The sequence below is a fragment of the Eleutherodactylus coqui genome, chromosome 1, assembly GCF_035609145.1.
Source record: "Eleutherodactylus coqui strain aEleCoq1 chromosome 1, aEleCoq1.hap1, whole genome shotgun sequence".
Taxonomy (NCBI): Eukaryota; Metazoa; Chordata; class Amphibia; order Anura; family Eleutherodactylidae; genus Eleutherodactylus; species Eleutherodactylus coqui.
In genome coordinates, this window is record NC_089837.1 from 93,527,272 (window position 1) to 93,542,168 (window position 14,897).

General features: G+C 47.3%; 1 protein-coding gene across 1 annotated transcript in view; it reads left to right on the forward strand.

The window, feature by feature from the left end:
* The first annotated feature begins 7,745 nt into the window (after positions 1 to 7,745).
* Positions 7,746 to 14,897, forward strand: part of RAB6B (RAB6B, member RAS oncogene family) — a 57,158-nt gene continuing 50,006 nt past the window's right edge. The window contains exon 1 of the mRNA XM_066589321.1: positions 7,746 to 8,097. Coding sequence (XP_066445418.1) covers positions 7,746 to 8,097 — 352 coding nt within the window. The remainder of the gene's footprint in view (positions 8,098 to 14,897) is intronic.

Genomic DNA, 14,897 nt, shown 5'->3' on the forward strand with positions numbered 1-14,897 from the left:
CTAAGGTTTCCATTTGTAAAAATCGGGGCAATTCAAGAAAGTGATGGGAACGACACAGCAACGGATAGGGCAGGCGAGGGGCTACATGTTGGGCTGCATCTCAAGTTCCCAGGTCCCACTATTAAGCCACAATAGCGGCAAGAGTGGGCCCCCCCCCCAACAACTTTTTAAAGCCCTCATTAGCAATGCATACCTTAGCTAAGCACCACACTACCTCCAACAAAGCACAATCACTGCCTGCATGACACTCCGCTGCCACTTCTCCTGGGTTACATGCTGCCCAACCCCACTCTGCACGACCCAGTGTCCACAGCACACACCAAATTGTCCCTGCGCAGCCTTCTGCTGCCCTCATGCCACGCCACCCTCATGTCTATTTATAAGTGCGTCTGCCATGAGGAGGAACCACAGGCACACACTGCAGAGGGTTGGCACGGCTAGGCAGCGACCCTCTTTAAAAGGGGCGGGGCGATAGCCCACAATGCTGTACAGAAGCAATGAGAAATATAATCCTGTGCCACCGCCATCAGGAGCTGCACACGTGGGCATAGCAATGGGGAACCTATGTGCCACACACTATTCATTCTGTCAAGGTGTCTGCATGCCCCAGTCAGACCGCGTTTTTTTATAAATAGTCACAGGCAGGTACAACTCCGCAATGGGAATTCCGTGTGCGTCCACAGCATGGGTGGCTCCCTGGAACCCACCGGCTGTACATAAATGTATCCCATTGCAGTGCCCATCACAGCTGAGGTAACGTACGATTAAATGCAGGTGGGCTTCGGCCCACACTGCATGCCCCAACCTGACCGGGGTTTTTAATTCATAGACACAGGCAGGTACAACTCCCTATTGTGAAGTCCCTGTGGACCGACAGCATGGGTGGGTGCCAGGAAGCCACCGGCGGTACATAAATATTCCATTGCATTGCCCATCACAGCTGAGGTAATGTCATGTTTAATGCAGGTTGGCTTCGGCCCACACTGCATGCCCCAGTCAGACTGGGGTTCTTTAGAAGTGGACACATGCAGTTACAACTCCGTGTGGACCGACAGCATGGGTGGCTCCCCGGAACCCACCGGCGGTACATAAATATATCCCATTGCAGTGCCCAGCACAGCTGATGTAACGTAAGCTGTAATGCAGGTGGGCAAAAAATTAATTGGATTACACTGTAGGCGAGGGCCCCAAAAAATTGGTGTACCAACAGTACTAATGTACCTCAGAAAAATTGCCCATGCCCAACCAAGAGGGCAGGTGAAACCCATTAATCGCTTTGGTTAATGTGGCTTAATTGGGAACAGGGCTTGGAGGCAGCCCAGTTAAAATAAAAATTGGTTGAGGTGAAAGTTTCAACGCTTTAATGAGCATTGAAACGTATAAAAATAAGTTTAGAAAAATTATATGACCGAGCCTTGTGGGCCTAAGAAAAATTACCCGTTCGGCGTGATTTCGTGAGGTTTCAGGAGGAGGAGCAGGAGGAGGAGGAGGAATATTATACACAGATTGATGAAGCTAATAGGTCCACGTTTTTGATGGTGATAGAGAACAATGCTTCCATCCGCGGGTGCAGCCTACGTATTGTTTAGGTATCGCTGCTGTCCGCTGGTGGAGAAGAGAAGTCTGGGGAAATCCAGGCTTTGTTCATCTTGATGAGTGTAAGCCTGTCGGCACTGTCGGTTGACAGGCGGGTACGCTTATCCGTGATGATTCCCCCAGCCACACTAAACACCCTCTCTGACAAGACGCTAGCCGCAGGACAAGCAAGCACCTCCAGGGCATACAGCGCGAGTTCAGTCCACGTGTCCAGCCTCGACACCCAGTAGTTGTAGGGGGCAGAGGCGTCACCGAGGACGGTCGTGCGATCGGCTACGTACTCCCTCACCATCCTTTTACAGTGCTCCCGCCAACTCAGCCTTGACTGGGGAGCGGTGACACAGTCTTGCTGGGGAGCCATAAAGCTGGCAAAGGCCTTGGAGAATGTTCCCCTGCCTGCGCTGTACATGCTGCCTGATCTCTGCGCCTCCCCTGCTACCTGGCTCTCGGAACTGCGCCTTCTGCCACTAGCGCTGTCGGATGGGAAGTTTACCATCAGTTTGTCCACCAGCGCCCTGTGGTATAGTATCATTCTCGAACCCCTTTCCTCTTCGGGAATGAGAGTGGAAAGGTTCTCCTTATACCGTGGGTCGAGCAGTGTGTACACCCAGTAATCCGTAGTGGCCAGAATGCGTGTAACACGAGGGTCACGAGAAAGGCATCCTAACATGAAGTCAGCCATGTGTGCCAGGGTACCTGTACGCAACACATGGCTGTCCTCACTAGGAAGATCACTTTCAGGATCCTCCTCCTCCTCTGGCCATACACGCTAAAAGGATGACAGGCAAGCAGCATGTGTACCCTCAGCAGTGGGCCAAGCTGTCTCTTCCCCCTCCTTCTCATGCTCCTCCCCCTCCTCTTCCTCCTCAATGCGCTGAGATATAGACATGAGGGTGCTCTGACTATCCAGTGACATACTGTCTTCCCACGCCTCCGTTTCCGAGTGCAAAGCGTCTGCCTTTATTCTTTGCAGGGAACTTCTCAAGAGGCATAGCAGAGGAATGGTGACGCTAATGATTGCAGCATCCCTGCTCACCATCTGGGTAGACTCCTCAAAGTTTCCAAGGACCTGGCAGATGTCTGCCAACCAGGCCCACTCTTCTGTAAAGAATTGAGGAGGCTGACTCCCACTACGCCGCCCATGTTGGAGTTGGTATTCCACTATAGCTCTATGCTGCTCATAGAGCCTGGCCAACATGTGGAGCGTAGAGTTCCACCGTGTGGGCACGTCGCACAGCAGTCGGTGCACTGGCAGATTAAACCGATGTTGCAGGGTCCGCAGGGTGGCAGCGTCCGTCTTGGAGTTGCAGAAATGTGCGCTGACCCGGCGCACCTTTCCGAGCAGGTATGACAAGTGTGGGTAGCTTTTCAGAAAGCGCTGAACCACCAAATTAAAGACATGGGCCAGGCATGGCACGTGCGTGAGGCTGCCGAGCTGCAGAGACGCCACCGGGTTACGGCCGTTGTCACAAACGACCATGCCCGGTTGGAGGCTCAGCGGCGCAAGCCAGCGGTCAGTCTGCTCTGTCAGACCCAGCAGCAGTTCGTGGGCCGTCTGCCTCTTCTCTCCTAAGCTGAGTAGTTTCAGCACGGCCTGCTGACGCTTGCCCACCGCTGTGCTGCCACGCCGCGCGACACCGACTGCTGGCGACGTGCTGCTGCTGTTGACACATCTTGATTGCGAGACAGAGGTTGCGTTGGAGGAGGAGGAGGAGGAGGGTGGTTTAGTGGAGGAAGCATACACCGCCGCAGATACCACCACCGAGCTGGGGCCCGCAATTCTGGGGGTGGGTAGGACGTGAGCGGTCCCAGGCTCTGACTCGGTCCCAGCCTCCACTAAATTCACCCAATGTGCCGTCAGGGAGATATAGTGGCCCTGCCCGCCTGTGCTTGTCCACGTGTCCGTTGCTAAGTGGACCTTGGCAGTAACCGCGTTGGTGAGGGCGCGTACAATGTTGCGGGAGACGTGGTCGTGCAGGGCTGGGACGGCACATCGGGAAAAGTAGTGGCAACTGGGAACCAAGTAGCGTGGGGCCGCCGCCGCCATCATGCTTTTGAAAGCCTCCGTTTCCACAAGCCTATACGGCAGCATCTCCAGGCTGATCAATTTGGCAATGTGCACGTTTAACGCTTGAGCGTGCGGGCGCGTGGCGGCGTACTTGCGCTTGCGCTCAAACAGTGGCGCTAGCGACATCTGGACGCTGCGCTTAGAGACATTGCTGGATGGGGCCGAGGACAGCGGAGGTGAGGGTGTGGGTGCAGGCCAGGAGACGGTAGTGCCTGTGTCCTCAGAGGGGGGTTGGATCTCAGTGGCAGGTTGGAGCACAGGGGGAGAGGCAGTGGTGCAAACCAGAGGCGGTGAACGGCCTTCGTCCCACCTTGTGGGGTGCTTGGCCATCATACGCCTGCGCATGCTGGTGGTGGTGGCTCCCCAGCTGATCTTGGCATGACAAAGGTTGCACACCACTGTTTGTCGGTCGTCAGGCGTCTCTGTGAAAAACTGCCACACCGTAGAGCACCTTGACCTCTGCAGGGTGGCATGGCGCGAGGGGGCGCTTTGGGAAACAGTTGGTGGATTATTCGGTCTGGCCCTGCCTTTACCCCTGACCACCGCACTGGCTCGGCCTGTGCCCACACCCTGACTTGGGCCTCCGCGTCCTCGCCCGCGTCCACGTCCTCTAGGCCTACCCCTACCCCTCAGCCTGGTGTATTACCAGTAGTGCAGAAACAGAACGCTGTAATTAAATGTGCCGCTTATTGGCCTGTGGTTGGAGGCTGACTTCGCTTACGGAACGCACAGCAGAGCCAGGAAATAATTTTGTGCAAGCCTGCTGTAACACTTAGCTGGCTGCATATGAATTAGGAGGACAACTACACCCAGCACAGACCCAGTACACTGAGGACAGTCACAGGCAGCCCAAATAGATTTTTTTTCCCAAATGTTTTTGGAAAGGCCCTCTGCCTATATTCAATAAATATATGTCTTCTGTCCCTGCCTCACCACTACTGGCCCTGGAGTATGTAAAATAACTGCAGACTGTTGCACTGTGGACTGGATTACAGCGATGATGTAACAGCCAACACAGAGCCAGGAAATAATTTTGCGCAAGCCTGCTGTAACACTTAGCTGGCTGCATATGAATTAGGAGGACAACTACACCCAGCACAGACCCAGTACACTGAGGACAGTCACAGGCAGCCGAAATAGATTTTTTTTTCCCAAATGTTTTTGGAAGGGCCCACTGCCTATATTCAATAAATATATGTCTTCTGTCCCTGCTTCACCACCACTACTGGCCCTGGAGTATGTGTAATTACTGCAGGACGTAATGCTCTGCACGGCCGATATAGAAAAAAAAAAAAAAAAAAAGTGCAACACTGCAAAAAGCAGCCTCCACACTACTGCACACGGTTAGATGTGGCCCTAAGAAGGACCGTTGGGGTTCTTGAAGCCTAAAATACTCCTAACACTCTCCCTATAGCAGCTCCGGCACCAACAGCACTTTCCCTCATCTATGTCAGAATAAATCTGTGGCGAGCCGCGGGAGGGGCCGATTTTTATACTCGGGTGACACCTGATCTCGCCAGCCACTCACTGCAGGGGGGTGGTATAGGGCTTGAACGTCGCAGGGGAAAGTTGTAATGCCTTCCCTGTCTTTCTATTGGCCAGAAAAGCGCGCTAACGTCTCAGAGATGAAAGTGAAAGTAACTCGAACATCGCGTGGTACTCGTCTCGAGTAACGAGCATCTCGAACACGCTAATACTCGAACGAGTATCAAGCTCGGACGAGTACGTTCGCTTATCTCTATTCGCTTGATACTTTTGTGAGGGCGGTTTCGGTCGAGTGTTTGGCGTGGAAGCCAGACTGGAGGGTATCGGGGAGAGAGTTATTAGAGAGAAAGAGTGTGAGGTGGGAATAAACCAGGCATTTTAGTAATTTGGGGATGAAGGGAAGGTTTGAGATGGGTTGGTAATTGGCAATATCGGTCAGGTCAAGGTTCGTTTTATTAGCAGAGGGGAAATAATGGAGTGTTTGATTGAGTAGAAGAAAATACCAGAGGTCAGGGAGAGGTTAAAGAAGGTGGTGAGGTGGGTAATGATAGCCAGAGAAAGGGGCTGGAGGAAGTGTGAGGGCAGAGGCTCACTAGCGCAGGTGGTGGGGAGGCTTGTTCTTGTTCTGTCGTTGGTTCCAGTATAGAAAGGAGGTAAATGATGGAGGGAGTGCTGAAGAGACTGGGATCTAGCCATGCAGTTTTCGGAGATTTCTTTTTGGATGTTTTCGATTTTTTTCTTTGAAATTGTCAGCTAGTTCTCCAGCACTGAGATCCATGATGGGGGCCTGTTCTTTGGGGCTAAAGAGGGAGTGGAATGTATCGAAAAGTCGTTTGGGTTGTGGAATAGTGAGGAGACAAGGGAGGTGAAGTAAGTTTGTTTGGCATGGTGGAGGGTGAGGTTGTTAGTTTTGAGTATAAATTTGAATTGAAGGAAGTCTGCGGACTGCTTTGACTTTCTCCACATCCACCGGATGAAGCGCATTTGGGGCGTGAGCCAAGGTTGCCGTGATCTCTTTAACAATGAGCGCTTTGTAGTGTAGAGCGAAAGCACAAGTGTTACTTCCGCTATTCTACCAGTCGGTCACAAGACCACCGGGTGCTCATTGCCACAGCATTGCTGCAGGGTCCTAGCGAACCCTGATCAGCACTGTTAGTGACTATTGTCACTACAGGGGGATGTTTTTCGGGCTCCTATGGATGCCTCAGCTACAGTGGAAAGTATGAAATTAAAAAAAAAGAATGTGAATGACCCCCAGAGGTCTTATATGACGTCATGGGGGGGGGGGGGCATATATGGTAAAAAAAATGATTACAAAAATAAGTCAAAAGAATTACAGAATTAAAGGGGTTGTCCCGCGCCGAAACGGGTTTTTTTTTTTTTCAACCCCCCCCCCCGGTCGGCGCGAGACAACCCCGATGCAGGGAGGTAAAGGAAGCTTACCGGAGCGCTTACCTTAATCCCCGCGCTCCGGTGACTTCAATACTTACCGCTGAAGATGGCCGCCGGGATCCTCTGTCTTCGTGGACCGCAGCTCTTCTGTGCGGTCCATTGCCGATTCCAGCCTCCTGATTGGCTGGAATCGGCACGTGACGGGGCGGAGCTACACGGAGCCTGCATTCTGCACGAGCGGCTCCATAGAAGATTGCAGAAGACCCGGACTGCGCAAGCGCGGCTAATTTGGCCATCGGAGGGCGAAAATTAGTCGGCACCATGGAGACGAGGACGCCAGCAACGGAGCAGGTAAGTATAAAACTTTTTATAACTTCTGTATGGCTCATAATTAATGCACAATGTACATTACAAAGTGCATTATTATGGCCATACAGAAGTGTATAGACCCACTTGCTGCCGCGGGACAACCCCTTTAAATAAAAATATATATGTGAAAATGACTGACTGCCGACGCCAACCAAAACCGTCGCTATATGTGCACTGTATTCTGAAGCCATACAAGTTATATAGCAAAACATCTGAAATAAAATGTGGAACCCATTCCTGGACTTTGTTTTAGCGCTAATATACTGACTTTAAAAATAAATTTAAAAAAAACAACTTTTTTTTTACCCTTTTACTCCTAATAAAACTAAAAAACAGAAAAGAAGTCGGTGAAACTAAATACAAAAAATAGACCTATATGACAAATAGAAAAAAAACACAGCTAAAATAGCGCAGTAAAACAACTTTTTGGTCCTTTAGGAAGAATAAACACTGCTCCTTAAAGAATTAAGAATGTAGAAAAATGGAATTGCTTAATGATTTGTATATAGATAGCAAGATAGCTGGTATTCAAAAGGGTTGATCGAAAATTATGGGGTTGTATTTCCGAACTTGCAGAAAAGGGATTTCAATTTATACTAGAAATAAAATAATATGCAGGCATTTTTTATTTCTTGGTGTTTGGTGCTGCCTGGCGGCACTACAGAAGTTGTGTCTGCTCCAACTGCATAACAGTGCAGGTATTCGTACAGCAGCATTCTTCCGCCTGTCTGTCCCCCTTGCTCATTCAGTCTTTGAGTCAGCTTGTGAACTGACATCAGCAAAGCTTGGGCAGCAGTGTGTGAGGGGGGAGAAGGAATACGCAGGCGTATTGTATATGGGTGGGGAGGGGAGAGATGTTGAGCAGAGCAGCCTACAGCATCCTTATTCACCTACTGTACTGCCTGCTCTGCCTCTCCTAGGAAAGATATTAACCGATTCCTGCCTTACTGCAGACACCACCCAGTTAACCCACATCTCTTCCTCCTCTCCAGCCTGCATTCAGCATCCCAGACTCCAGAGCAGACGCACAGGACCGAAAGGAGAGAAGATCCTCCTGCAGAAAGGGATTAGGCTGCTCTTTTTCCTGGTCCTGTCTCCTGGTCCTTCCCCGAGCATCATGTCTGCAGGGGGAGATTTTGGAAACCCACTGAGGAAATTCAAGCTGGTATTTCTAGGAGAACAGAGCGGTAAGTGTTGTCACTTTATGCAACGTACTTGCTGCTATTTTTTATACAATAGCCTCATTGATACTCCAGTTCGTTACATTTACAGGTAATACTATATTGCATTGCCCTGTAACCTCCGTAGACTTGCAAGGTCTAAGTGCCTTTCCACCCTCCAACCTTTCTTCATCTCTGACAAATATTTCATCCTCATATAGGCAAAGCCCCATTTATAACCAGAGAGGGGCGCACAGGTGAGGTTCTCAGCCCCTCCCACATTGACGCAGAAGTGTCGCCCCACACTGATTAGTCTAACATTTGGCAAAAATACAATTCAGATATTCTCATTTATTTGGTCTACTTCCAATTCATTTCTTTGCTGGTAAATCAGCTGAAGGAGGATGAAGATGACGAGACGCCTTTGTAGGAATTAGCTGGCTTATAGAAATATGTCATACCAGTCAGAACGTTACTCAGCTTCATATATTACTTATATCGAGGCCTAATGCTTCTGTTAGAACCTTCTCGTAGACACACGATAATTGGATTTTTTCCAAACATGAGGAGACATAGAGTTAATGCATCCTTAAAACCATCTGATATGCTCAGCATTATTTTATTGCACAGCAGGTTTCAGGCTTCCTATGGTGTAATGTACATTTTTTTCAGTCGGACACACCCTTGATGACTCCTGGGATATGTACGGGAGACACAGGCGGCTCCTTCTATCTGTAGAGCAGGGGAGGATGTGTTAGTCCAAGGTGGTAGATATGCATATATATTACGTTACCCGTTTTTAGAGCCCCAAGCCTAGTCCACTTGACCTTCCTTTACGGAAAGCAATGAATTACTGCATTTTTACTGATTTCTATCAGGATGAAGCAAAAAACAAGCTGCTGTTTCAGAGGTTATGCATTGAAGGAAGAAAGCCAGATCAATACGTTAGCCATCTTACTTGGTATATACCAAGAGCTTCACCTCAACTGTGACTATGGCTATGATTAGTGGTCAATGATGAGCTCCAACTTTCCTAAGAATTTAGGACTGTACAATAGTCTAATACATGAAGATGATCAAAGACTGGACAGTGATTCAGCCAAACCGTTCGGCTGATGATCTTTGTGTGGATCATACCATTGCTTCAGGTCAATCAGTCTGTACATTTCCCCAGCATGTTTTCCTTATTGCATGCAAAATTATTTTAACAATTGCGTTATCTGTAAAATTTGTAGTCGATGCTAGAATTAATCTTGTGATTTCCACTAACAGCATACAAATCTTACAGAACAGGACTAGATCCAAGTGTATGTGGTTCTTTGGGCAACAGGGTCCTATAGACCCCTCTGTATACCTCACCCCTGGTTTGACAAGTGTGATGAATGTTAGCTGCCCTTCATGAGCCTGTAAAGTCCAATGGGTCCTGGAACTGCCCTGCTGGGTATATACATATGGGAATGTCTACCCAAAGCAAGCCTCTTCCCTCCTAGTCCCAGACAAACCAAGATGGGCACACCGGTTCTCTGACAACCCGATGCACACAGTGCATTGCTAGTGCATTGGTAGTCTAAGACACCACATGTTGCTCTGATTGGCCAACGATTCTCATGTGAGCAGAACTAGCCAATCACTGCAGCACTGAGCATCTTAGACTACCAATGCACTAACCATGCCCAGTGATCATCAGGTAATCAGACAAGTAGTGTGGCCATCTTGGTTTGTCTGAGGTTAAAGGGTCACTTTAAAAGCATCCCAGTAACATTAAGGGGCTGTCCAACATTTTTTTTTCTTTTAACAGCTACTCCCCCTGACCACAGCAATATATTAAATATTATATTTTCCTCTAATGCACTGGTTCTTCCTTCTGGCGGTGCATCACATGACCAGTGATGTCACCATTGATTCCTGGTCAAGTAACATCCCGTATACAGGTGACATGGGCTAAGAACAGATATTTCTAGCCCTGTATACAGGATATGACTTTCCATTCGGGGCTGACAAGCATTTCATGGTGCCAACTAAAATCAGTGGGCCGTTCATGTAATATATACAAGGCTGGTCTTAGGTTAAATGGTGCCCCCCTCCCGGTCATAGTAAAAACATAGGCAAAACAGTGTTGCGATGTCACTTTAGGAAACAGAAGCAGGTTGCAGCTGTATCAGCCGAGTGCAGCACGGCACAGGGGCTGGCTGGGAAATTTTAGCATGGGGGCAAGAATAAAACACTTGCCCATGAATAGCGGGCATGTTCACACATGGTGGATTGACTGTGGATTTTCTGTGTGAACTTTGACATGTATTTTGGTGTTGATCGGGACAATGGGATGAAATGAAACCATTGATTTCAATGGTTTTGTTTACACTATCGTGATTCTCGGGTATTAATACCATGCCTGAGAAAAGCAAAAACTTGCCCTATCTTTCTCACACATAGTTAATACTATGTGCGGGAAAGATGGGCAGGACCTATCTTTCCGCTTTCTCGCATGGAGTTTAAAAGGTAAAAAAAAAAATTTTTTTTTTTACCATGTTCATGTGCAACTACGCTTAATACCGGCGAGCGTAGTTGCGCATGAACGCTCATTAAGCCCGTGTAAAGAAGCCCTTAATAGATATTTAGATTTACATTTGCTTCGTTTACAGTTTGTAAAACGCCGATCAAATATGGATAAAATATGCTCATCTGAAAGTGGCCTTAATGTGTATTTTTAAGTAGCTGCCAACAATAGATAGAAGGTCCAGTCACCTTGAAAGGAGAATATATATGAGCAGGCTTATAGAAGAAGGACATGGCTGCCTCCTGAGCCTTTCACATTAAGAATATGTCAGAGGTGACAGCTTTGGGCTGATATTCAGGGCCTTTTTGACCCCAGGACAGTATTACTTAAAGGGGTTTTCCATCGAAAGCAAGTGGGTCTATACACTTCTGTATGGCCATATTAATGCACTTTGTAATGTACATTGTGCATTAATTATGAGCCATACAGAAGTTATCAGAAATTATTCACTTACCTGTTCCGTTGCTAGAGTCCTCGTCTCCATGGTGCCGTCTAATTTTCAGCGCCTAATCGCCGGATTAGACGCGCTTGCGCAGTCCGGTCTTCTTCTTTTCTCAATGGGGCCGCTCGTGCCGGAGAGCGACTCCGTGTAGCTCCGCCCCGTCACGTGCCGATTCCAGCCAATCAGGAGGCTGGAATCGGCAATGGACCGCACAGAAGCCCTGCGGTCCACCGAGGGAGAAGATCCCGGCGGCCATCTTCAGCCGGTAAGTAAGAAGTCACCAGAGCGCGGGGATTCAGGTAAGCGCTGTGCGGATTTTTCTTTAGGTCCCTGCATCGGGTTTGTCTCGCGCCGAACGGGGGGGCTGTTGAAAAAAAAAAAACCCCGTTTCGGCGCGGGACAACCCCTTTAAGGCCTTTGTGAACAGATGTTAAGAAACGAGGCGTGGAGGATTTTAGTTACTAAACCTAGTCCTGTATATGCGGATAGCAGGGATGGTGGAGTAGGTGCGTATATTGGTGTGTGAGCGGTACAGTAACCTTCACTGTTACATTATACTGGGTGTAGTGAAAAAGACCGATCCAGCGTAATATCTCAGTACTGGGGTCCTGCATTGAAATAACAATATCATACTTGAATAGGAAGGCATGGGTGTGTTACACGATGGTATGGCACACAGGGCTCCTGAGGACCCCGGAACATGGATTTCAGTTTTGTATTGTGGCGCCTGTAAAAGATAGAGAGTAAAACCCAATGGCAAAGTTGAAGAATGGCATGTGAGAAGCAGAAATCCGCTTTCCGCGTCTCTCTAAGTCTTCTGGGGCCGCTGATATGACTGAAGTAAGGAAAGCATACTCAAACTGTCCTCCCTCTGCTGCAATAAGGGCAGATCATGCAAGAAGTCATCCACCTCCATCTGCAGGAGATTCGGGTACCAATCTGCATTAAAAGCCTTTGGAATTTATACAGATCAAACGACGGCTTCATGTATATATAGTAGCAGAAGGAGGCCACTTTGAGTACACTTTCCTTACTTCAGTCATAGCAGCGGTCCCACGGGACTTAGAAAGACGTGGAAAGAGGATTTCTGCTTCTCACATGCTACTCTTCAATTTTGCAATTGGGTTTCAGTCTTATCTCTTACAGGGGCCACAACACAAAATTGAAATCCATGTTCCGGGGCCCTCAGAGACCTGTGCGTTGTACCGTAGTGTGGCGCATCCATGCCTTCCTATTCAGTTATGCTATTGTTATTTCACTATGGAACACCAGTATGGATATATAGCTCTGGATCAGACCTTTTCACTAAACCCTGTATACAGACCATAGTGCTATATCATGTTGTAATAATGTATTATAACATGTAACAGCAGCTGTATATTTATTGATTACTCCTACATATATTGGCCATTATATTAAACAAGGCTTGCAGAGGTAGTTTTCATTCATCTCAATCACTTGTACAAATGTCATTAATTAAAGTCATGCACATATATTCTGGTCTGCTTAAAAGGGTTATCCAGTTGCAAACTATTGATGGCCTATCCCGATAGGTGACACTTGTAGCTGGTAATCACCAAAAGGTGACATAAGTAGCGAGTAATCACCGATAGGTGGCACTTATATCTGGTAATCACTGATGGGTGGCATTCATAATGGCCGATCATTAATAAGTGGCAATCACTAACAGGTGGCGCTACATCTGGGGAAAGAAAAATGAAAAGAGCACAAAGAATGGGAGGAATTGGGCTAAGCAGCAGAACATGTGAAAAAGACTTGGGTATACTAATAGATCACAGACTGAACATGAGTCAACAATGTGATGCAGCAGCCAAAAAGGCAAACACAATTCTGGGATGTATTAAGAAAAGCATAGAGTCTAGATCAAGTGAGGTAATTATCTCCCTGTACTCTTCCTTAGTCAGACCTCATCTGGAATATTGTGTCCAGTTCTGGGCACCCCACATAAAAGACACAGACAAACTGAAGCAAGTTTAGAGAAGAGTTACCAAGATGGTGAACGGTCTGCAAATCATGTCCTGTGAGGAACGGTTAAAGGATCTGGGAATGTTTAGCTTGCAAAAAAGAAGACTGAGAGGAGACTTAATAGCTGTCTACAAATATCTAAAGGGCTGTCACAGTGCAGAGGGATCAGCCCTATTTTCATCTGCACAAGGAAAGACTAGAAGCAATGAGATGAAACTGGAAGGGAGGAGACACAGATGAGATATTAGAAAAACATTTCTGACAGTGAGGGTGATCAATGAGTGGAACAGGTTACCATGGGAGGTGGTGAGTTTTCCTTCAATAGTCAAACAAAGGCTGGACAAATATCTGTCTGGGATGATTTAGTGATCCTGCACTGAGCAGGGGGTTGGACCAGATGACCCTGGAGGTTCCTTCCAACTCTACCATTCTATGATTCTATCAGCAGCTGGTTATCAGTGTTAGGTGGCACTAGTATGTATTGATGACTGACAGATAGCACAAGTAGCTGGTAATCATTAATAGGTGGCACTAGTAATGGGCGATCACTAATAGGTGGCACTAATAGCTGATAATTACTCGTAGTTGGCATCAGTAGCTTGTAATCACTGATTGGTGGTAATAGTAGCTGGTAATCTCTGATAAGTGACACTAGTATGTGGTAATCACTGATAGATGGCACCATTAGCTGCAAATCACTAATAGGCTGCACTAGTAACTGGTGATTATTAGTGGAACAAGAAGCTAGTAGTCACTTATAGATAGCACTCTAGAGTGTGATTGCTGATAGGAGGCACTAAAGTGAGTGATAATTGATAGGTCCCACTAGTGCTATACACTGATATGTGGCACTAGTGACTAGTATGCAATAATAGATGGCACTAGTCACTGATAATCACTAATAGATGGCACCAGTAGCTGGTAATCCGTAATAGACTGCAGTAGAATCATAGAATCATGGAGTTGGAAGGGACCTCCAGGATCATCAAGTACAATCCCCTAGTAGCTGGTAATAACTGATTGGTGGAACAAGAAGCTGGTAATTGCTAATAGGTGGCACTAGTACCATGTGATTACTATTAGGTGGCAATAGTAATGAGTTATCATTGACTGGTATGTACTAGTGACTGGTATGCACTGATAGGTGGCACTAGTGACTGGTAAGCACTATAGGTGGCACTAGTGACTGGTAAGCACTATAGGTGGCACTAGTGACTGGTAAGCACTATAGGTGGCACCAGTGACTGGTAACCACTATAGGTGGCACCAGTGACTGGTAACATCTTTTAATTACAGTTAATAAAGATTTTCATTATGTATAAGTTAACCCTTTCCAATCCATTGTCTGACGTCTGAAGACATTATGATTTAAGGCTGTGCAGCTCCTATGTTGGAAGACATCTGTCGGGGTTCTCTTACTGTATATTGCCAGCCTCTCTGCTGTTGGAGCCTATCCAACGTGTCACCTCATGCAGTACTGGCTTTAGCCAGCATATAGCGCCGTTGTATAATGGCAGAAAAAGAGTAAGTCCCCTATGAAAACCAGGATACAAATTGGATTGGAAAGGGTTAACTCCTCCTAGCTGCTGTCATAAAGGTCTGCACTGCTGCAAGAGGCTGTCACAATGACTGACAGCACATTATTATTGTAGACTTTGTTAATGGTCATAGACTATAATGGTTAATGATTATAGTCTATAGGATGGTATACCTGCAGCATCTAGGAATCTGTTTTATCTCTCCCTTCCGGCTTCTTCTTAGAATGGCTTCATTTTATAAACGCTTTAAATTATTTAAAATTTGCATCAAATATCAGAATTTACATTTATTACCATAAGCAGA